General features: G+C 41.5%; 1 protein-coding gene across 1 annotated transcript; it reads left to right on the plus strand.

The window, feature by feature from the left end:
- Positions 1-179: 179 nt before the first annotated feature.
- Positions 180-23,733, plus strand: LOC114016116 (uncharacterized). The gene is made up of 29 exons (XM_055695905.1): positions 180-388; positions 944-1,101; positions 1,957-2,184; positions 2,762-3,097; positions 3,838-4,236; positions 4,534-4,704; positions 5,206-5,363; positions 5,873-6,013; positions 6,499-6,637; positions 6,917-7,107; positions 8,187-8,312; positions 9,527-9,713; positions 11,872-12,031; positions 12,293-12,425; positions 12,838-13,095; positions 14,451-14,591; positions 14,890-15,138; positions 15,431-15,622; positions 16,067-16,234; positions 16,420-16,563; positions 16,869-17,087; positions 17,544-17,757; positions 18,890-18,976; positions 19,730-19,852; positions 20,348-20,499; positions 21,199-21,285; positions 21,975-22,121; positions 23,150-23,344; positions 23,623-23,733. The coding sequence occupies exons 1-29, from the start codon at positions 180-182 to the stop codon at positions 23,731-23,733; spliced, it is 5,223 nt and encodes a 1,740-aa protein (XP_055551880.1).
- Positions 23,734-25,161: the final 1,428 nt, after the last annotated feature.

The following is a 25,161-nucleotide window of genomic DNA, read 5'->3' on the forward strand; positions in this document are numbered from 1 at the left end:
CAGTTTTCAGCATACGTATGCTCAAATTCAAATGAACACATCAAAAATATTTTAAATTTCTAATCCTTGCCATTTTAATAAAAGGCAGAAAAGTTGGATAAAACAAAAAGTTTGGGTTAAAAAAAAAACAACCAAAGAGATGTGTTTGGATCTTATGTCCCACCTAGGCAGAAGAAGAGATGCAGCAAAGGAAACAGTTGGCTGCTGAATATGAGGAAAGCGTGAACAAACAGATGCACCTATTACAGCATGATCTGAAATGTCAGGAAGAGCATTGTGTCATGTTCAATTCTGTCTTGCGAGGGGTGCTGAGAGTGGCAGAGATGCTGACAAAGAAGGTGGCTTGTAAAGAAAACCAAACAACACTGTCTCAGCCAGAATATACAAGGTAATAAATACACTGCAAAATTTTGCTGCAACTTTCTTCTTGCTAGCTAAGAAAACATTTGTGGCAAGCAGTTGGCTTGGCTTCTGGTTGGCAGTACACGTATCTGGAAGCTGAAAACTGATTCTTGATCCAGAAGATCAGATGATGCAGATCATCAATTTCACGTTTATGTAAAACAAGCCTAGAAAATCTCACACACAGGCATAAACTGAGGAGACTCCCATCGTAATCTTGAGGACAATATTTTGAGGTCCTTTCTTGTGCTGCCAACTGATTTGGCTCTGGGATATCACACCAGTTCTAGCCAGTGTGCTGTCCATGCTCTGAAAGGTCTTACCACTGGCAGAATCGGAATGGCGTAATTAACAAGAAAACAGAGAAGCAGAAACATGGCCTTTTTTATTGCATTAGCCAAAGCAAATACTCATCAAGCTCTCTAATTGCCAAAGTGCACATATCATTTGCATGTCCATCAAAATACTTCCTATTGCTCCCTCTAAATTGTTTTATCTTACCTTCAGATGGTAGTAATCATCTTTGTCTCTTGAATTCCAGCCTGTTAGCCCAGATAGAGGCCGCAAGCAGCAAGATGTCAAGCATAATAATAAAGGAGAGTCACCACCTCAAAGCACGGGGAGCGCTGGGTGAAGGACTGGGAGCTCACCTTCTAGACAAAGCTAAAACCAGGATACTTACCAAGGAGGAGCTAGTGGGTAATCAAAACCTCTAGCAATTTTTTGAAAATTATGTTGGTGTGTAAGGAAGCGTAGGCAGGCCAGTGTAGCATAGGTTACAAAATATATAAAATACAGGTCACACAAAATAGCTGGGTCACAAAAGAGCTAATAGCAAAGTCAAAAGAGACTATTTAGAAAACCATGTCCTCAAGGAGTTTCCACTAACAACTTGTGAGTTAAGAGGTTGTTAAAAAAGCAAAGTCATAAGTCATCAGTAGAACTCTTCTACATCGTGTCTTAAGACGACTGTCAGATTTGCATTCTTCAAGATCTTTGACTGAGTACTTGCTAATTATCCCCTAGCAACAGACAGGGAAATGAACTATTCTGTAGACAAGTCTCAAGAAGTTAAATTAATTTGCTCCTATGTGTTTGTCTGCTTTCTAATATTCTTGCACATGTTTTGGCATGACAAAATGTAAAAGGTATCCTGACACCAAGACACCTCTTTCTTTCACCCTTCTAAAAAGGAGCAGAGTTTAAAAAAGGACAAGGAAATTGACCCTGGATGTTTAAATGAATGTTGCAGGCTGAAGCAATGAAATCCAAAATCCTGAAAGGATGTTTGTGAAACATCAGACTCCTCACTGTTATCAAACTCGTGCAGACATGGTAGAGAGATAATAGAATTGCCACGTACTATAGACTGTTCCCCACAGACACCCTCTGTAAAAGGCAGTGGAAAGATCAGTTTCTTCACTCTCACCCCACGTCTGCCCTTTTGCATACAATTTCTGACAAACTAGCAAACCCCTCTCCCCACCCCTCTTCTACAAGGCCGACGGGCTGTTTCTCCTTCTGCCCTCTCCATCTGTCATCAATTCCTTTTAGACTCCAGTGGCGCTGCCCGAGCACCTGACCTTGTCTGCGTGGATCCTGCCACTGGGCTGCTGACGCCGCACCCGCACTGCACCATGCTGCTGGCCAGCCAGTGCCCTGGACCAGTACCTGCCAATCATTTCCTGCATCCCGAGACTGGAAAGGTACTTCACATAGCTGGTAACATCAGTTATGATCCCATCAGATCTAGGCTGGTCTGTGCTGTGGATTCTGCTTTGGGTGAGTGCCACAATGCAATAATCAGTTTATCCAACTGCTTATTTGTGGAGTACAGTTGTAGTGGGGGTACTGGTTAAAATAAAACAAACCAAATAAACAAAAAAACCCCAACTTGCTATACTCGCATGTACTTCTCACATTACAAAACGTAAAGAAAATCTGAGAAAGCTTCTTATTAGCATGGCACTAGGAAACAGTGTTGTTCGGCTAAATATAAGACTTAGCTGTGGACAAGATGTATTGGATGTTACAAGCCTTGTATACAAGGAAGTGTTGAGATATTCCTCATTTCTGACAGATTCCAGCCACTCTGTTCATTACACTATAAAAACCATTATATGCTGAGAAACTTGCAACTTTAAGGGGATGGAAAAAGCACAAATTAATTAAAAAAAACCCCATACAATTGTCAGAAAGGGCTTACATTCATTCGTTTCATTGTAGACCTAAAGACAGCAAACTTTTACTATCAGCATCCTCTGAAAGCTCCGTAGTCTCTGCTCTGAGCTCTAATGCTTCCTTGTCATTAGCATTGGTTCACATAACCATGTTAAATTTCTCCTGGTTTTACATGTAGGTAAGCGTCCTAAGCCTGAAGTGCCCATATTTCCCTACATTCCTTACCCAGTTTGTCCCAGCACTGGCCTACCTGTGAAGACAAATCTTCCCATCCTGCGTCCTGAAAGAATGTTTGGCATGGGAGGACTCATGCTCGATCCAGTGACAGGAATAGAGGTTCCGGTGCTTGGGGTTACGATCCATCCTCACACTGGGCAGAAGCTGACTGTTGGGGGCACATACCTTAACCCCCTTACTGGCATGTTGACACCACTGGAGATTGGGGGTCCTATGGCTGAGCCAGAGGGAGGCAAGATTGTTCCCGTACTGGGAGCTGGTTTGGATAGTAGCACTGGTAAGTGAATGCTCTTCATGGCTCCATCAGCGCGGTACGCACTGCTACCCAACCTGCCCCCAGCCCAGCGAGCCTGAAACGTCTCCATGTTCACCTCACGCCTCTGCCTTCTCCTGTTGAGCCAATTGTGGAACAGTTGTGTAACTTAGCCTTTACAGACAGTAATCCTTCTCATTCTATAGTTTTATTTGACAAGTTATCATTTTAAAGGCCAGTAAAACTATTTAGTGAAACTGTGACAGGCATCTGACATCATCATTCATTAACATCTTGTTAATGATATACATTGATGTTATGTTATGTTTGTTATGTTATGTTATACATAACATCATTCATGACACAAACTACTCAAGTTGATTTGACTCTTAAAGAAGGACCAGTTGCTCTATTAAAATTAATATGAAATGCATTCTTTGGAGGCTTGGAGGGGCTGAAGTTCTAGGTTTTTAAAAAGCATTTTCACATACCTATATTCTTTATGACTCATATTAGAAGATACACTAGACCCCAGAAAAGGAGTGGGACCTTAATCTTCTTCTAAAGTAGAAATTAGGACACTTATTGAAGAACATACGAGCCAAATTATTTTATAAACAACACCAAATATTACACACACACACCCCCCATTAGACTTATTTCTGCTTCCATTGAAGTAAAAGATCATTGGCTGGGAAGGACCGACCTCTAAAGATGTGTGGCAGCTGATGCTCTGTCTCTTCTTTCCCGTTCCTTGACTGCAGGAGAAGTTATACCTCTAGGTGGGCTGGTGGATCCTTCTGGAAACCTACTGCTCCTTGGAGATTCCTTCACCGACCCTCTGAGTGGGCAAACCACCCGGGTACACGGGGTTCACCTCCAGCAAGGCAAGGTGCTGCCCCACGGTGGAAGTTACCAAGCCGTGTTGGAAGCTGACTGCCTGCAATCACAAACCCACGTGGTGAACACTCTAAAGCAGTTTAAAGCATCAATTTTGGAAGATACCCTTCTAGTAGCAGACAGATTAGCAGCACTGAAGGCTTCAGTAGAAGATATGAAGAAGTCTTTCACCACTAGGTTTTATCATGCAACACACTGCTTGCAAAGCCTGGAGAAAAAAAAGGAAATTGCTTCAAATCTCAAGAGTAGCGGCGGTAAACTAGGTAAGTATAAACCAACCGGCCTGTTTTAAGGAGTAAACAGGTGTCATTACATTGAAGGCTACAGCAACGCACCCATTTCCATCACAGCGTTTGGCCAAGACAGCAGCACTTCCAACTTCTAGGACGTCTTTTTGTCAAAACAGCCACTCTAGCCAATCTTACAATGAACTCAGCCAGGTATTGTCTTGAAGCTGTAGCGGAAATAACAGCACTGTAAGCCTCTGAAAGTGAAAGCAGTTCTTTTCATCACAAAACTATTTCATGGTTTATGTATCTTATCTTTTTTGAACAAACTAGGTATGATCAAATATCCTGGCACAGAGATGTGGATCCCTGCCGTGTTTGGAATGAAAATCCCAGATCCCAGTGGCTCGGGTTTGATGGTGCCAGTTCTGGGAATAGGCTGTGACTCAGATACTGGGCAGCCTTCCCCGCTCGCAGGAACCATGGAAGATAGAAACGGAAAAGGTAGAGCAGGAAATTGTTTTGGATAATGTAAACAATAAAGAGACAAGGGCACGTTGTTTTCAGAGCAAGGAAATCACCCTACCAAACCAGATCAGCTTCTGTCTATCTCAACACCGAATGGAAAATACCAGTTTTGTTGTTGTGGACATTCAAAACAAACAACAGAATAATGGTGAAGGAGAGCTAGGACTGAGCCTAAATCACGCTGGGGCTTTCAGCCCTTCAAAAATCTACCGTACCCTTTAGGAGAACTGTTCTGATGTTGTTCTCAGTGATGTGGCTGTCAATCAATGCTACCTGAAGGTGAAGGTCTGCAGCTCTTTGGACCAACACTTGGCATATAGTATTTATAGCTCAGGAAAATTCAGTTTGCTTTTCATTAGGCTATTTGAAATCATCACCACTTCCTTTTGAACTTTCATACAAGCTGCTCACTAGGGCTGCAGCTGAAATTTGTGATCTAAATTCTAAGCATTATACTTCATTTTTCTTTATCCACAGGCCTTGTCCCCATCACTATTGGTGCCAGAACCATAAGTCCAATTACAGGTGAAATTGGGCCTGTTATAGGGGCTCAAACCAACCCCTGGACACACAATGTAATTCCTACTGTTCAGTCTCTTGGAGCTTTACCAAGAAGAGCTACAGATCCAGATCTGGTAATTATAGCTCCAACAAACCATCTTTACCTACAGGTTTGCTGTCTGTGGGAAATCCTTTGCTGATGCTTTTCCATTACTTAGAGGAAATTTCACTTCTTTCTATGCCCCACAAGTAGTAATTTCTTATAGTGCAAGATGAACTGAAATATATAGGTGTAATTTTACTTACATCTCCTCTTTCCATTATCTTTTTTTCCTCATTTTATTGACCTCTCCTTTTTTCATTATCTGCCTTTTCTCTCCCTTCTGTCTGTACCTCCTTCTGCTGGTCTTTGTACCTTCTGTCTCATATCCTTCCCCTACCCCAAAATACACATTGCATTCAGAAATGAATTATAGCACACACAAACTTAGGATTGCAAAGCATTTATCCCCTGTGGCAGCAAAGTTGGATACATGCTGTCAAAAGCACTGAATAGAGATTTCATCTCTAGCTTCAATGAAGTTTATAATCTTGTTTCAGCTTCCTGCAAATCTGAACTATTCTGTCTGTCACTGCTTTTCAGCTGGACTTTCTAGAAAAGGAAATAAATTCAAGGCATATGTACTGGTACTGCAGAATTAAAAAGGAAGAAGGGCTGCTTAAACAGCTGAATGCTCTATTTCTTCACATCCTTGATGATGCGAAAGAGGGAAAGGCACACAAGGTATGGTGTGTTCTTTTTGCAGCTGGCTTGAGGAAAGTTCTTTACAAATTCCTTAAGAAAGTCTTGTTCACATATCAAATTCAAATATCATTGATGCTGCACCCTGGATGGTGGAGTTTTGAATCCAAGACACTTCCATCCCCAGTGTGGTGCAAACCAGTGTAAGTGGAGACGTTCCTACTTCAGTGCAACTGTCACCAGCACAAGTGCCTGGTGCCAGGTGTCCTAACAGAATAGCCAGCAGTTCGAATTCAGCCTGTGCCTGTGCACAGCAAGGACCACACAACTCACAGTGCTATCAGAAGCAGGGGATTTGCAATCGGTTTCTACACAGTCAGAATAATTAAGAGTCTAGGAAGAAGCAGTGACTAAATTAGACAACCTCTTGTTCTCACCTGTCAGAGGAAAGAGTATCACAACAGGTCACTATCTGACAAGTTTGCAATATTACCTATAAACTCCTTCTCCTCTTCCTTGTCTTACAGATAAAATACAAGGGAAAAGTGAAAGACATTGGTGAAATGTGCCATTTTCTTAAAAGGTCCTCTCTGCAGGAAGCTGAGAGACGAGCCTCAAAATATTTTAGTAGCCAGCTGGCCACCGAACTATCCTGGCTATTCAAAGGTACAAAAGAGTAGCTACAACCAGAAGTGAGGGAGGCAGGGTTGTACATCATCTTCTGTGGTTTGCTCCCTCTGACAGGTTAGCTTAAGCCTTACAAACTACTTATGTCTTCCTGAGGCAAGCCAATACAGGGGTAGGAGCTGAAAATTGGGCTGTTCTAAAAGATTAAGAGTGTAGATGTGGAGAAGCATGTTGAGAATGCATATTGCTTCAGATTCGCCCTGTGAATGTCCAGGAGATTGTCAGACGGGTGCTACCGCTAATACTTGCTGTTTCTAGCTGACAGAGGTGAAAAAGAACAGGAAATACAGGTTCTGCTGGAGATCAGAAAGGCACTGGAGAAGCTGATGGAGTTCACTGAAAAGATGCAACTAGAAGAAGAACGGATATACATGCAGCTGGTAGAGAGCGAAAAGCAAAGGAGGCACCTCTCAAGTACCGAGACAGTGACAAACCTGAAGCTCAGAAAGGTGAGAGCACTGCTGGGTCAGGCTGGACGTCCCCGGTCTCAGTCCACAGAACACTCTGGTTTACCGTAGAGAGGCACTGTAAAACGAAGGCTCTGAAGCCAATATACTGTGATATTTCCAGTTCCAGAAAGTGCTATTAATAGAGTTTCTCCTTTCCCACCTAGCTGCCTCTCAATCCCAATCAGAAAGAAAGACATAAACGAGACAAAAGAAAAAAAAAAAAGTGGAAAGACAGACATGGACAGACACGGACAACAGCAACAAAAAGAAATGCTGAATGACTTTTGGCGTCAGCAGTGTCTCGTTGAATTGTGTCACTGAAGCTGGATTTCATTAAGGAAAGAAATCCAATGGAATTGTAGGACTACAGTGGCTGAGCTAGGAGTGGGCACAGGCTGGACTTTGGAGTTAGAGAGAAGACCTGACAAAAATGCTATGCTATCCTTTATTCCCCTGAGTGGAGATTTTCCTTATGTCAGGAGCCAAGGAGTCCATGACAGAGAATAAATGACAACTTACCACATAAAATCACAGCTGTTAAAGCTGGAACAGATCTAGGAGATCAAGAAGCACCACTGCCAAAAAGCAGTGCATGCTCCCTGTGGGGCTTGGTGCAGGTGCAAGCCAGATAGGGTATTTGCATAGCTGAATTTATCTTCCTACATTCTTCCTTCTTGCAGGGAATGCTAAGAAACATCTAAAGACTTAAAAGACTCCCATGCAGGTAAATCCATGTTCAGCTCTTAAAAACATCATTCGTGCTTCTCCCCATAAGGGTTACATAGCACTACAGAGAGCACAGCTGCTCCTGTCCAAGCAATACCACCTGAAGTAAACACAAACCTTTTTGCTGACTGAACAGATGTCAAATAGACTTCCTTGAAATATATTGCCAGGAAGTTTTTTTGCTGGCCCTTCTTCACATCATCTGCAGTTTCCATGACTGTTCTTTAAGGGCTACCCAGACACGAGTGCTCTTTGTAGCTAGTGACTTGCCAGATTAGGTGTGAGAAAGCAAATGAAAGCCAGAATTTGCAATTCACTTGAAGCAGGTTTATATCTTGTATTATTTCTTCCAGGTCATACTTGCCCTAGCCTCTGAGTCTCAGGAACACATACTGAAACAACAAGCTAGTGTGGAGACCGCATACACCAAACTGGAATATTTGAGGGACCGGTCAAATATCCAAATACAGCAAGCAAAGGTACTGGTTTCATCTTAGGGCAAATAAAAGCAAACATGTTACTTTCTAACAAAAGCATCAGCAGTTGCTACATTCTGGGAATATCCATCCAAAAACACTGCTGCAAGAAATCAGAGCCCAGTAAAATAACAAAAAACTTAAATGAGTATTGCAAAAGCTGGTTTATAAAGTACATATCAAAGACCTTGACACTTGGAAATTCAATCGAATTTCACTTCAAAAGGCAGTTTTTCAACAGCGGGGTTAGAAAATATTAATAGAAATGAATAGAACAGAACAGAATAGAATGGAATAGAATAACATAGCATACTTCATTTGGAAGGGACCCAAAACAATCACCTGGTCCAGCTGCCAAGCTGTCAGTCTGTTTGCAGAGAAATTTTAAACAGCTGGACACCTGAAGTTTTGTACTTCCTGGGAAAGAAGCAAGGTATTAGACAATCCACAGCTCCTGTGAACATTGTTTTCTGGATGCAAAATGATTTTCAAAAAATGCTTGAGTACAGAGGATCACAAATCCCCCTCCCTTAAAAGGGACATTTCAGACCCCATAACCTGGAATGTCTCAAGAGCCTGTAAGGATTTGTAGACCCAAATCCTTTTGACAGGAGAGCCAGTGAATCTTTCCATTCAATGGTCTCAGGATCTGATCCTTACTCTTTCATTAACTCGTTTCCACACTCCATTTTGGACCACTACCAATAAAAAGATTAAAATCAATGCACTTCCTTAATCCTCTTCCCCTTCCTTCAGAGTCCTTCCTTTAAAGTTCCCTGGGAGGTCTCTCTGTCCTCCTCTTCCACTCTCCCATTCCCATGAGACCATCACTATTAACTAAATTTCAAATGAGATAGGATTATTAGACCACAACATTGAACAGAAAGCATTTTATCCCACGTATGGCACTGACAAATGGATTCCGGAGATACAAATGATTCAGTTCATATCTTACAACTTGTACATCAGCTTGAAGGATTTGGAAAATCCTGGGAGCTGAAAGCTGTGGGACCATAACCATTGCAAAAGGCTTTTAAGCTGCTGGGGCGAAGTGTTGTAGCATCTTACTGAGTCCCTGGACTCTATGTGTAGGACGGCTATGAACTGACCACATACGGTTTTCATCAGAAGGCAAAGAATGTCAGGATGATTTTTTTCCATGATTTTTTTTTTTTTTAAAGCATGAAATGACCTTTGTCTGCTTTGTGCTGTTTCAGATGCTTTTCTCTGGGTCACAACAGTGTTTTGAAAACTACGAGACAAGCAGATTTTATGGCATTAGCAGGATCACACATAATATATGCAAGGGTGTAATCCAACAAAACCTGATCCCGCTACTCAAATCCATGGTTCAGATGCTGGAGGAAAAGGGCAGAAGTGGTAGTGTATCACCTGAGACTTCAGGTAAGACAGAAGATAAATGTACTGCCAGTTACCTTATTTTATTCTGGCCTTGAAAAACATGCCATTGGAACCTTTCAACTTTGAAAATCTGCAAAGAAAATCTCCCATCTGATGGCTGCAATTAGACTTCAGTTCCATTTTGTTAGAATTAAAGATCTCCTGGGACTTTACGAGTAAACCCTTTGTGTAAACTTTGCTGAAGGGTGGAATCAGCCCTTTGTGAGGCTCAAAGTCTCTCTTGCCAGGCCTCACAAAACTTAATGTATATTTTTAAATACAATTAATATCTTTCTCCGCATTTAGAGTGTTCCTATAAGTATAAATGCAACTTCATTAGACTAAATTGTTCTAAGCTGAAAGGCAGTTAAAAGTCAAAGGGAAGACTGAGAAAAGGGTGGCACAGAATTTGATTTCTTGCATTTTCTATAGATCAGTGTTGAGCTGGTTTACCTGGGAAACTTAAGATGGATGCTTTAATCTTCGGAAATAAAAAAATGCCTTGTGTTTATGCACCTGAACTAGTTCCATGTTTTCAGCCTCTGCAGAATGGAAAAGCTAACCTCGGTTTGAATGCAGAAAATGCAGTCAACCCCTAAAAATCAATAGCAAAGCTTTTAGCTCCCCTGCTGAGAATATTAAAAATTGTAAATTGCATTGTGACCAGAGTTTTAGCTCCCTGCAGGTCCGTCTGCCGTATGGAACTGCTGAAGAAATTGTAGTATGCAAAATGTACAGGTATTATCATTATCAAGCATTCTCCTCTGCAGCCATAGAAACAAAAAGCATAGTGGCATGTACAAGAAAGCTCCTTTGATGATGTCCCAGCAGAAGTATTATTTGCAAAAAAATACATTCTGCACAGGCACAGCCTTTGCTAGGGCAACTACCCGTACAGCTGGAGTTTGGCTCAATAGTATTTCAAAGATCTTTTCATACAGAATCTCTTCATTAGTAGCAGCCCTAGTAATGACCCAAGGCGCTCAGAAGGCTGCGGTCTGCATGGCAAGTCGAGCATGCACGCTGCCGGAGGAAACACGCGCAGTGGAAATGGTTTATTTGGCGCTAAGCGTGCAGCCCTGTACTGCTGTCAGGTACTTCAGGCAGTCAGGAATTAAGCAACAGGGTTTTCACAATGCGTCTACTACATTAGCCATTTTTCTATTACCTCTGGTGCCTTTGGAAAACATCGGTGATTTTAGCTCTTTTGGGAAGCCTGCAGATTTGTCAGCACTTCAGAACTACTTAGTGGCCATTTAAACAACAGGAGTGCATTAAAATAATCAATACACACAGAATTAAATAGCCATACTTATTTTTTTGAGGCAATACAGCTTTTCATTTCAGTAACAGTATTTTATTTTAGTGCAACTTGATTATTTCCAGAATAACTAAGGGTGGGATTATGATTTTATATACATACATATATATATATATCTCTATATATCTAAATAAATATTATTATTTCCAGTACAAGAAGATGGAAGAAATCATCAGTTTTGTTTTAACTCCGTAGACTAGCATTGGTGATTAGCAACAAAAATTAATTGAACTAGAGTAGAGAAGTAGAGAGATGTGCACTTTCAACTTCTTTTCCTCTAAAATAATCCCGTGTAGAATTCCTACATCAGCTGCAGGCACCTCTTGATTTATCTGTCTGCAGCAAAACTGAATTGACGGGTGTGCCCTTATGGTCTTTTCTATCTACGTTTATGCTTGGGACAGATTCTATGCTGGAAATGACTTTCTGGTTAAGCAGCCAGAAGATTCTATAGAGTTTAAATTTATCTGCTGTTGAAGTTTATTTGCAGTTGAACAAGTGGTATAAACCAAGTTTCCTTTCCCAATAAACAATATAAAAAGACTTTTAGTATTCTCCTATCCAGGTCAAGATGACTCCCAAGGAATTATTGATAAAACACACTATTTTGTTAAAAATATACAACACTTCTGTGGAAATGTAATTAGAATGGGTGGATAAATGGCTTTTTGGATGGTCATTTGGTTTTCTTCCAGCCAGGAACATGGCGACTTTAACTACTGAATACTGTAGACTTCAGGGGGAAAAAAAAAATCATCTTAGAAGCTTGTAGTGGGGTTGGACTGTACCAGAAATATAATGATTCAGCAGTTAATGTATTCTCTCATGTTTCTTCTACAGGCTACTCATCAAGGAGCACTCTGAAAACATCTGCTGCTCATTCAGAGGCACCAAAGGCTGAAGCAAGTCAGGAAACCGCTTCAGCTGCCACAGCATCACCTGCTCTGCCCACCTCACATGCAGAAAGGATCAGCCACCTACAACAGCAAATCCAGACCAGGTGAGAAATCCTTGTTCTGCTTTGTTGAATTGCCTCTGCATTTTTACTTACAAAAATATATTCTTTGCAACTTTGGAAGGTTTTCTCCCCAAGAAGGCTCATATTTGGGTTTTGTGTGTGGCTCAACAGAAGACACCTGTTGCAGCCTAATGCTTGTTCTCCAGGCAATGTGTGCATGAATGTGGCAATTTCCTCCTAGTAATGACTGTGTAAAAAGTAATGATCTGTCTTCAGTCCTGTCTCATGCATATCTGGTTGCAGGTTTTTCTTTGAGAAGCATGCTTGTGAGCTGGCACATCTGGAACTGTCCTTACTGACAGAAGAAATAAACACTGTCTTTTCCTTTTATGAATCAGCCAAGGCTAAGGAAAAGGAATACCACAAAGGAAACTGGGTAAGGCTGGCACTGTGTCAGCTTAGAGTTCTCAGCTGATACACAGGAAAGGAAAGGTTTCCATTTCCTTTCTGAATTCCTTTCAATTTCCCCACATCACTTCAGAAAAGGAAATTGAAGCAAAAAGGAATTTATAAAAGAAGAAAGAAATCTTCTCCTCTGACTACTGCAAAGCAAAACAGAAACTAAATCAGCTTTCCTTTCCCAATGCCAAGGCACAAGAAGCAGTGGCCTTATTTTTGGTAACTCTTGGGTACTTAATCCCACAGTAAATCAGGCTACTTACGTTACTTAAATGAACACAGATGTCCAGTTTCTGGCTATGATTTTTAGATCTTGGGCTCAGTATGACTCAATTCTCATTCCCTTGATGCTCGTGATGATGAAGATGTTTCAGTTGGGATGTCTATAGTTTCAGGAGATGAAAGCCACTAAAGGAACAGAAGAAACTGGCACAAAGGATTCACTTCTGAAAGAACTGTCAGACCACCACCACCACTCTGAGCAAGCCCTCCGTCAGAAACAACTGGAAGAAATCAAGCATTCAGGTCTCAGCCCAGATTTAACAGTGCCCAAACAGACCCCATGTTTTCTGGAAGAAATTCCCTATCGGCTGTCAATCTGTCTTCTTGGTTTACCAATGGCAGATTCTAACTTCACTGAACAGCAAGTGAGTCTAAGGCACTTTCTTTATGCTGTTCCTGCTATTGTCACCTTGCTGCTTTGCAAGAATTAACATCATTTTCACTGGGTGATACAAACACACATGCTAGCTGTAGGCATTCCATGGGTGGTTGTATGATCAGAGCAGCGACAGGCATAACTTAAATGTTCCAGGTCCCCCTATATATTTTACCACCTCAGTACAGGTGGCAAAGCACTTTCTCTATCAAAGAAAAACAACTCTAAGTTTTAAATCATCATTACACAAGAAAAAATAGTAATTGATATTATCAGTGTGAAGCTTTCTAAAAAAAAATATTCAAAAAAGAAAAGCCTGCTTAATGTGTTTACTGCCAATGTTTATTTCTTTTGTTCACGTGCTTAAATTTAGTTTTTCTTTTCTCTTCACAAACTTGTCTATCGGATTACAGTGTTTTAATGGTCCTCATTGTATCCTCCGGAACCTTAGGATTTTATTACATAGCATGAATCTACAATAATTTACAACAAGCTGGTTCTCCTCTAGCATATCCGGGGCTTTGCTAGGAGAGTAACACTAAAAGACAACCACTAAGGCTTTGAAAATAGAAAAGCTCCCTTTTCTAATAGTTTTTCCTCAAAAATATTTTGACTTACTATCTCCTTTACACTCCTTCCTTTAGCAGGACGCACTGCCCTTGCTGCAATCTGGCTGCCCACCAGTGGTGGGACCTTCTGGCTCCACATCCCCACCGACCTCATGCTGCAGTCTGATGGGAAAACCCCCTTAGAGAAAGCTTAAAAGACATTTGGGCAACTTCTAGAAAGTACTTCTGTTATTTTATAGATATGTATTATCTATTTTTTATGTATTTATATTATTATATATATTTTATGTATTTTATATAGAAAATACTTCTGGTAAATTCCACCTTTGAGATAACCTTGCCCACACAGGGTGCTTTTAACATGGCAGAGAGTCACTCTACAGTCAGAATACAGAAATCTGTTCTGGGAGCAGGTATCTGCCGAGCTCTCATTAAGCTAATGCCAAAGTTTTTAAACCATTTCCTGATTTCACCTGACTTTAACAGGGACATAGAGGACTTGGAAAATAAAGCAATTACAAATGTTATGAAAACAGACAGGTAGAAATACAGACTTTACAAAGCCCTCAGGAAAAGGTGCAGTGTAATTCCATGCTTTACTAGGCAGGAGAAGCTTCCCTTGGAGCTTCTAGAACCTTAGAGAAAAGACTAGTCCAAACTGACTCACGCTTCCCATCACAATTCCGTAGGAAATCAGACTTCACTAGTCCTGGTGATGACAGTGCTATTTGTTGGTGTAGAAAATCCCTACCCTTTATTCTCTTTTGCTCAATAGAAACCACATTCTTGGAAAGTCGAGCATTCGCCAGACTCCCTAGCTCAGATACTGCAGGTTTCAGCAGTGAAGATAGTAAAGCTGGAAGCTCTGAGGCAAGCATGTCTGTACAGAGTCCTGGACCTCTACAGCAACCTTCAGGTAGAGGCATTTCATGCTTTCCATGCCTCACCCCTCCCTGCATGAGCCTCACGGTAATTCCCCAAGCCTGTCAGCGCCGTGCCACCCTGCCTGCCATCCCACGGGATGCACAGGGCACACAGGCTGTGGCTACACCACGAAGTGCAGTTCCACCACCTTCTCCTCCACAAGCCAGCCCCGCAGAGCCCCGCTACCAAAAGCCCTGCCAGTTATGCCCATTACAAACCTGATGCTGGAGACCAGTTCATTTCCATACACAAAATGCATTTGCTCACGTCCCTGTGCTTACCTGCTTCAGATTCTGACTTGCCCAGAAGGTGTGACCAGGATCCTGAACAGTTTTGACTACAAAAACAACGGCGAAGAAGTAGCCCAAGAGGTGGCTCAGACCAGAGAGAAAGAGCAAGTGGCAAGAGCGGTGGCTTTTCTCCAGGAGCACCATCAGGAGGGGGATTTGCTTAAAGGTTTAAAGGAAGAGTCAGAAGCTGAGCTGAGGAACATGCAGGCACAATTTAGACTGGAACTTCAAACACAGACAGAAGAAAAGGTACATCAGTGTTGTCATTTTCTAATAGCCATGCAGAGGGACAAGACTTTAGTAAAATCTCTACCTGTGTTATTTTAGGTTCTGTTTTCTGTGGTTCACAACTATTTGACTCGTGCTGTCAAAGGAAACTTTTAAAAGTCCCTTTTTAAATTGATGGATTCCCTTGTTCTTCAGGGTGGTTCGGTTTTTCCTCTCTGAATTCATTTTCAAACCTGCAGTGGGAACTGGAACATTTCCACAGCTTCACAAGCCTGCAAGCAATCTGTAAGGCTTTGTAATGTTTTCTTCCCAGATGCAAGCCAAAGAAATGCAAGTGATCCAGGAGACCAAAGAAGACGAATTAGGGAATCTTGTGGCGTATTTCATCCTATCCCAGAGACACCTGCGGCAAACAGTCATCACACTACAAGATTGCCACAAGCTCAAGAAGATTGCCTTGAGGTCCCAAAAGGAGAGTGCAAGCCTGGAACAGCTTGTTGTAGAAGTAAAATACTCTCAGTAGTTTGGTTTAGAATCTGAAATTCCTCCAGTGTGTTGTTACAAAACTATAATGTTTACAAACAACTCCAGGTTACAGTATATTATTCTGTATATCTTTTTAATGCCAAAAAGAATTGCAAATATCCTGGGCTCAGCTACTAAAAACACTTCAGATCCATTTCTTAACGTAGATTTACTTAAGGCTTCTTTGAGAATCTTAAATTTATATTTTTTGTAGTTGTGGCTTTGTTATTTGCGCCTCTATAAACACCAACAATAAAGGGTGTATAGGACTGCAAACTGCTGTTACCTGGCTTCCACTGCCTCCGATGGCATTTTCAAAGACTGACCCTTAAATCTGTTCTCAGTGTATTGCATGAAAAGTAAGCTAACCACTGAAGGTTCACACCTTTCATGTCATGTTTCACATGACCATTTTATCTTTCAGGAGTTATCAGTTGATAACGACACCACGGACATTTCACATCTCCTGAAGGACAACACAGAGTACATACCCTTAGTGCTGGAATTTATACAAACTGTAAGGCTATTGCAACTGAGAGAGGCGCAGTTTAAGGAAATAGTCAGAAGCCTAAAAGGCTGCATCCAGGAAAAGGTAAAACTAAAAATATATTTTTATATTTATAAAACCTAGTAGTTTTAATCAGAAAATCCTAAATAATTTGCATTGCTATTGTTACTGTGCAAATGACTTTGATCTCAAAGTATCACTCTTTCCAGAGCAATACCAGGATCTTGTGGTTTGTTGTTTTGGGTTTTGTTCTTATATGCAATCTGTAGTTTGTGGATGAAGCCAACATCATAGCCAACGAAGTGAAAAAATTCAGAGAGCAGAAGATGAGAAGCCTGGAGGAACAGCTGAAACTCTTCCTGGAAAATAAAAGAGCAAGGAAGAATATTTCAAGTAATTTTGATCCATTGCAGGTTAGAAAACAGCTGAATCCTGAAAGTTTTCTAATTGAACAGGCTGCATCATATGCTCAGTATATAAGATTAATAGTGTAATGCTAATGAGACTGTGACTGCAGCTATATTGTGTGGGTTGTGTCCTGTACTGAGATTCACAACAGATATACAAAGAAAATGGTTGAATGTAGAGGTTAGGAATGTAATACCTGAAGAAGCTGGGAAGGGATAGGAGAAGCAGAACTTTCACAGGTAGCCTATCCCCCAAGTGAAAATACCAGGGAACAAAGGAAAAAAGCTTACCAGAGCTTGCTTCTTTACAGACCAAAAATGCCACCTTGAAAACAGAAGAAACACCCGATAAAAGGAAAGACCTCTGGCAGACTTGCCAAGAGGAGCATCTGGACCTCGAAGAATCTCACATATGGCAAATATCAGACGAAAGAGAAAAGCTGCAGGATCATCTGCTCTGTAGAGAACCGAAGAGCAGGATGAAGCCCGCAGGATCCGGTTCTACAGAACACACCGAGCAGCACGATAGGGTACTGTGTGACCACCTCCCCTCACACAACCCCCCTCCAGTTTTTCTGGAGCCTTTTTTTTTGGGTGCTTTGGGGGGCTTTTTTGCTGTTTTCTGATTCTCAGACTTACCAGAAGATTGTGAGGACTGGTACTCCAGAAATGCCGTATCTAGTACGGCGTGCTAATCATGATAGAGTCTGAGAAGTTTAACAACAGAAAGCACACTCAGCAGCTGGTGTCTGTCCTACAGAAACATGTACTGCCAGAAAGTTTACTGAAGGTCTCTGTACTTGCTGCTTAATGTTTTTTCCTGGCAATTGAGTAATGTGAAGGAGCGGAAGTGTCTAAAATACAGACCCTATGTTTATGCAAGGGGGGGGGGGGGGATAAAGAAAAGGTAACGTAGAACCAAATATGAAATTTCCATAGTTCATTTTATTTTACTTACTTTTGTGTCTCCTTACTTTTCTTTGCAGAACTCGATGAAAGAATGCAGTGAAACAAAAGCTTTTGTAGGAAAAGATTTTTATCCAGATTTGCAGAAATTGAGAATGAGACCAGAAGAAGAAAAAAAAAAAGAAAAAGCGATGCAGCCAAACAACAGTCCTCCAACATCCATCACCAATTCCCTCTGGGTTCCAGGGAGACATCATCAGGCAGATGAGCAGCTCCTATCATTCTTGGCTAAGAGTAAGTCTGGTTTGTCATAGGAAACTCAAGCGACCTAGGGTTCTTTTTCAATACTGATACATCGCCTGGGGGACATTAATGCTTTGGAAATAGAAAGAACAGGGGAAAGATAGTATGGAACTCAGACTACAGAGTACAAGATGAGGAAGAATGATGCAATTCTGAAGAAGAAAGTGTCGATCTCGTTCTCCAAACTAACCATCAGCAGGAGAACACCTACGCACTCCTAGAAATTGAGCAAACAAGTAGGAAGATTTTAAGTTAAAAGAGCATGTTTCAGCTCAGAAAACAACAGTTTTTCACCCTGTCAGGTAAAGGGTATTACCAAAATTCAGAAGTAAAACTGGATACTTATGTGGGTGCTTGCCTTTTCTAGGACTTGAATAAAACTCAATGTCTTACCTAGGTGATGTTTATGCATCTGCAGAGCTGAGCTTGGTCCATCCTCAGGGTTAGCAGCTCTGTAGGGGTTTTCTCGAAACATCAGCAGCTCCTTGATAAGAAGCAGAATTTCCTCTTCTTTCGATAGAAAAGGTTTCATAAGGATCAGGTGAACTATCACATACGATCAATTGCTTCATGTTTCAGAGTCTTTTCCAGCACCTTCTTTATGAAGTAAACAGCTGTTTATTGACTCATTAGCTTGATGAAGTGGGACAGTCCCAGAATTCAACTAAACACAAAGAAATAAGGCCAAAAAAAAATTTCGCTTTGAAACAATGCTCTCTGAGACAGATGAAAAATAACTTCATGCAGCAAAGAGTACACACAAAGTGTGTCAAGCAGGCTGGTTGACCTTGTGGCTGTCTTCTCCATTCCCAGACCTTCCTGAACAGCAAAGGGTGTGAGAGTCATGCGATTATCAGAATGCCAGAGGAAGATTTCCTTATCTAGCCCCTAGGAGTGATTCCAACACACTTCTATGTTTTTAAGCTTCTTCCAAATATCAGTCATTTAGTCAAAAAGTACAACTTCTATTCCTAACAGCTGATTTTTAAACTGATGTCATAGGCTATGTAGCTCAAATACTATATAGAAAAGTCAAGGTTATCTTCTAGAACAATGAGATGAGTGAAAACAAACCTCTCTGGAATTATTTGCAGTCATTAACTAGTATAACCTGTTCTCACAGGTATCAAGGTGCTGAAGCAGGCAGAACACCTGATGGCCTCCAGAATCATTCTTCTGAACCCACAGTTCACAACACCTTCTCCGTGTGGTAAAAACCTTAAGTCACTTCATTGACTACTGCCCCACAAACAGAGCTGCACAAAATGATCTCACAAGAGGCTCCTTTTCCTGCCAACTACCTCCTTTTTGTCTGCTTAACAACAAAATACATGAGCCACTTTCAATATCTGCATACCTAGCCTGCCTACAGCTGTGAGTTAGCAATGATGTAGGTTCTTATAATAAATGAAATAGTGGGCTTAGAGCACTTAACCTGGTAAATGCAGTATTCATTAGCTGGAAAAATCCTACTAATCCTCACTTGGAATTTGACACTTTGCTATAAAGTCACTCTTTGTAGAGTTAAGGGCAGACAGACATTTTTTTCTCATCAATAAAAATGCATCAGTGACAAAGACAACTTTGTTAAGAAAAATTGCAAGGGGTATTCTGTGAGCAGTCCAGACAAGAACGATGGGAGTGAAGTGTTTGGACTTGGGGGGTTTTGTTTCAATTGAACACTCCATTCTTCGTGTTTAAACAGACCTCCACGTAATATTTGGGATATATGAAAAATGAGTAAATTAGTGAATTGGATAACGTAAAGAGTTTTGGAGAGAGAGAAAGATATTTTCTCTGCAACATGAACACCTTTGTCCAGACTTCAGTGTCATGCTCCAAATGGAAAAACTATTCACCTGTTTCACTTTACATAATTCCAAGGTGTGAAATGTTTGCTAAAAGAAATAAGGTAAGAGATGAATTGTTTAGGAAAGCAATCTTTCCATATTTGTTTACACAGGTGGTGATAAAATTAAGTGTATAAAATCATCTTTTTTTCTTGATCTTCTGAAAGACGTGAATGATGAGCTCCGAAGTCATGCAGTGGCAGCTGGACTCCTGGAAAGCCAAAGGCTGGACACAGGTAAATCCCACCTCTGTTCTTACACGAAAGTCAGAACCTGAGTATAATTTGGAGATTTCTGGTTCATCATTCAGGTAGCTGGTTGGTTGTGTTTATTGTGATAAGATTTTGCTGGACAGACATTGTAAAGTTACTCTTCTCTTTGGAGGAGGTGCTCTACCAGTGAAGAAGACTCAGAACACAGAATCACCCTGACCTTGCTGCTGATCAGGTCTGGGCACACCTAACTGATGTCACCTTTCTAGGCCATAGTTATTGGGAATTTCACTAGGAAGAGTGCAGGTTTGGGCGTTGCCTAAAGGTATCGAGCACTTCATGACTCTCTTAAGAGAATTCATAACGCATCAGAAGGGCTTCGTTTTATGTTGAACACTGGTGGTATATTATGAGCTGGGAAATGCAGTTTATTACACACTTGTATTGCGGTGTTACCTCTTGGACAAACAAAATGGAAATAGAAATCAATTAGTTAATGAAACGTTACTGTTCTTGCAGAAACAGCAAGTACTTCTCAGGGTATACAGGATGCCTTGATGACTCAAGAAGGAGAACTAACAGTAATTGATCCTACAACCCTTTCTGCAAGAGAGTTTCTCATATACCAGTATGGCATCTCTGTCCTACAGTTTCTCAGATTTCACATTGATGTAAGTTTTTAAGATGCTGATATTCAGTAATCAGTGCTTCCAAAAGATGACAGTTATCAAAAAAATCCTTCAGCCAACAGGTTGCAAAGCGTCTACTGATCATAAGGTAAGACGGAGCAGAGACTGACCAGTGTGCAAACACCAGGAACTGAATTCCATTTATGTTTTCTCCACAACAGTGTAGGCCTGTTTTGAAGTCAAACTTGTCCCACAAGATCCACGGTCAGTTCTTATATTTGTTGTGGCATCTTTCTTGAGCACATAACTTAATTCTTGCTTTACCCTGCACAGTGCATCATATGTGATATAACGTATTTCCTTTATAATTTGGAGCAAAGATTCTCTCATTTTCTTTGTGCAGTTCTTAACAGACTATGGCTTTAGTCTAGGTAAACTCTCCAGGGTCTTTCATAACAGTATCAAATAAATAATAATAAAAATCATGGCGACTACAGCCAGAGCTCCAGGGCTGGCGTACACTTTCATTTACTTAATTAGAAAACTGGCAAGATGAACTACTGTGATTTGCTAGGGGTTTTTAAACAGTCTCCATTTTCATGTCGCGTTTGTTGGCTCTGCATACCCACTGCAAATCAAAGCTGACATTTAAATGAACTTATATCCCATTAATCCCTCTTACTTTGCAGATCTGATGTGCACACACAGTTTTTATGGAAACATTTTCCCCTCTCTTTGCAGGCTCCAGAAATTAACCTGTGTGTTGCCTCCAGCCTACCTCTTAGCAATGACACAGGCAATGCCTTCAGAAACTCTTTCTTTTATCAGGTTTGTCAACTTCACATCTAGCCAGACTATGCAATATTTTCATATCCATGAAGTTCTGGGACTAGGAAGTAGAAAGCAAAAATGTTTCATACTTTTCAAGTCATAGTATGCTTGATGCTTTCTAGGAAAAAGTATTGATATATGAAATCCTCAAATTTTAATGGCATGCTCCAGATATATCCGAGTATAAACTTAACAGCACACTCTAGGACTCCGAGTTTGAATATATGTTTGACGTGAGGGTCATAACCAAAGCGCATTTATTAAATCAGCTCTAGCTACCAAGTTTCTCACGTCCAAATCTTACCACTTCCATTTCTACCAAATTCTCTATAGGTCAGCTTTATAGAAGTCAGCAGTGTCTCAGCATTTTACTTACTATAACTGAATTACAGAATCTGACTATTTAGTACTATTTATTTCTAAAATTTGGGGATGTTTTATAAAGTTCACGATATATAAATATAAAACTGTCTAAAAACAGAGTATGCAAGGATTCTTTAGATTCGCATCATAGAGCATTAAATGAAGTCTTATGACAACACTGCTGTCTTGTGTATATGGATATTCCCAGCACTCTAAGTTGAATCTCTCAGCTTCCCTAAAATTGAGAAAAAACACTGGAAGAGTTGCATGAGCTGGGCTGACTGCTGCTGTGCCCTCAGCTCTGGATATTCCTTCTTTCCCAGAACTCAAAGAACAAACTATTTGTTAGAAGGGATTGCCTGAGGTCTGTAGGAAGTTTCCTCCTCCTCCTCGTGCACTGTTCCGCTTACATCACTGCTGCTGACTTCAGCCACGACACCAGCCCACTCTTCCTGAGGCTTTTTTATCAGGTACATCAGTATGTTCCAAATGTAATTATGTCATAGCAACAACGTGCGTGAAAATTCACCATTGTGAAAGTGGGGGGGTTAACACCTTTCTGCAACTGCCAGTAATGAAATCAAAAGGAGAGATGAGATAAGATAGTGAACGATTACCTGAGCTGCTGTTACAGTTACACAGTGGCTGTTCACAGAAAGATTCACAGGCAGCATTCAAAAAACATGCTTCACCTTAGGTGAAGGCATCAAGACAGCAGAAAAATCCTGCTTACCACGTATTGGCATCCTGCCTGCATGCAAACACGAGCTCAGAAATAGCCGTTTGTCCCACTGACAGCTAAGGAGGTGAACCCAGACACTTATGTTCCAACCATCAGTTGGCCAGTACCCGAGAGAATCAAACAGAGCGCGCCCCATCATAACTGCAGCCCTGACTCAGGGAACAGAATTACAGCAGACCCAGGTTTGTTGAGAAAGAACAGCAGAACTGCAGGGTTCTTCCCATAAGACCTCGACGTGATGTGACCTTTTCCGTCCCAGCCTTCAGGAAAGCACGTTTTGTGTGGCAGCGGGTACCCGTTATCATCACCTTTTCCCCAAAGGTATTCCCAGTGCACACACGGTGGCTTCAGTCCCCTGCTGTGAATTCCCTTCATCAATGATGAAGGTTCTCGTGAGTGGTAAGGACTGCCAGCACTGTCCAGGAACAGATATAACCCAAATATCCCAAGCAGGATCCCGCTCAGGCACGGCACCATGTCCTCATCCTGATCCGGTCTTTAACAGCTACATATTAATCACATCACGCAGTGTATTTATAGTCTATCAAATCCCCACAGAGCAATGAAGTTATTTTTTCAGATGAAACAGGCTTCCAAAAGTGAAAACCTGTCCTGATACCCTACTATCGTTTGATTCAGTCTTTCCCCCCGTTCTTATTAATATCTCTATTCAGTGGTTATCTGTTAAAGAATTGCGTTCAACTACTTCCAGGTTTTCAAAACAGGTTGGTTTGTTTTTTTTTTTTCTTTTCCTAGGCACTAAAGGCTTGTCTTAGTGAAATGTTCTCTCTCAGACTCCAGCTGTCAGCAGCTCTCCAAGGTGATAAATCTTATGGGATAAGTCAGATGTTACTAAAGGAAGAACCGTTCTCCCAGGAGGAAATGCATTCCATCTCCCAACTTTTTGAGAGGAAAGTGAAAAACCTCACAGATACGGAAGCCTCTGAGAAGGTAACCAGAAAGATCACGAGACCTGGTCTGGCTGAAAGCTCATCATCCCATTTTCTTACTTTGTTTCAAAATGGCAATTTAAACTGATGCCTAGATACCTGCCTCTCCAAATCATTGCTCGGTGAGGTCAGAGTCCTGTAGGATGTCAGTAGAAGCTCTACACAGCATCTAAACTCCAGAGCTTAAATGTACTCCTAGTGCATTGGAAAAACACAGCACTTTCTACAAAGAGATGTTCATAACCCACGTAGCAAAACACCTGTTCAGCCACCTTTCAGCACCCATCTCTAGCATTAAGCATCATTGACCACAATGATGGTCAAACTATCATGTCTCAACCTAGATCTGGTGAAGAGAAAGGCCATTTGTACCACCAGAAACAGGTGTAGGCTTAAATATCCTCCAAGATATGGATAAGCACAAGCAGTCTGGGCTATTTGCACGTAAGCCAGCTCCACTGGGATGCGGAGCTGAGACTGCTGGCAGCCAGGGGGACCTCAACAAGCTGGAGAAATGGGCTGGCAGCTGCCTCATGAAGCTCAGCAAGGGGAAACCCAAAGTTTTGCATCACAGGTGGAACAACCCCACGCACCAATAGATGCTGGAGGCCACCCAGCAGAATGTAGATTTATAGGGAAGGATCCAAGGGTCCCAGTGGACACACAGCTGAACACGAGCCAACAACATGCCCTTGCTAAAAAGGTGATTAGCAGTATCCTCCCTGGCTGCATTAGACAAACTATTGCCAGAAGGTCAAGGGAGGTGATCCTTCCACTCAGCACTGGTGAGGCCACCCCTGGAGTACTGTGTTCAGTTCTGGACTCCCCCATAAAAAAAGAGAAATGGACATACTGGAGAGAGTCCAACAAAGTGCCACAGAGATTATTAAGGGACTAGAGCATCTCCCTTATGATGAAAGGCTGAGCGAGCTGGGGCTGTTTGACCTAGAACAGAGAACATCCAGGGGAACCCTATCAGCGTATATAAACACCTGCAGGGGGGTGCAAAACAGCAGAGGCAGGCTTTTTTGACTCTTCCCAATGTCAGGGTACTGAAACTCAGGATATTCAGTCTGAACACACTTTTTTTCCTGTGAGGGCAAGTAAGCACTGGAACAGGTTGCTCAGAGAGGTTGTGGATCCTCCCTCCTTGGAGACATTCGGAAGCCATCTGGACAAGGTCCTGGGCAAGGGGCTTTAGGCAGCTCTGCTTAGCTGGTGGGATTAGACAAAACAACCTCCAGAGGTTTGTCCACCCTCAGCCGTTCCGTGATTCTGTGGGACCCATAGGCACTGTTTGAAGTACGATGCTAAGACACCTTTTGCTTGCTTTAATATCTTAAGAGCATGCATCTGAAGACTGTGTAAGGGTTGGAGTGGGCTCCTATATCTTCAGCTATAGATATCCAGCAGATAAAACTGTTCACATGTAAGAGATGTCTTTTTCCTCTGAAAAACCTCATACCAAGAAAAAGCATTTAGCTTCATGCAAAATGTTAAGACAGCATAAAAAGCAGTACCGTGAAATTTATGTCCATTAAATAGTCTATAAAAAGGGTTTTTAAAATTAACACTGATCTGCTTTCTCCACTTCTGTGCTTATTGCATAACATGTGAAGAGCAACCTCTTGCTCCATATGAAAAGTGAGGAACCACAAAATGAAAATGTGCTTGTGAAGAAAAAAGAGCATTTCCCTCATGCCTCAAGCAGCTGCGGATGGAAGAGATGGTAAGAATTAACTGTTGCACTAACACAGCAACAACTGAACTGTTTGGGGGGGGTTGACACAAAGCAAATCATGACATGTCTTCATCATG

Source organism: Falco cherrug, chromosome 17, assembly GCF_023634085.1.
Source record: "Falco cherrug isolate bFalChe1 chromosome 17, bFalChe1.pri, whole genome shotgun sequence".
NCBI classification, from domain to species: domain Eukaryota; kingdom Metazoa; phylum Chordata; class Aves; order Falconiformes; family Falconidae; genus Falco; species Falco cherrug.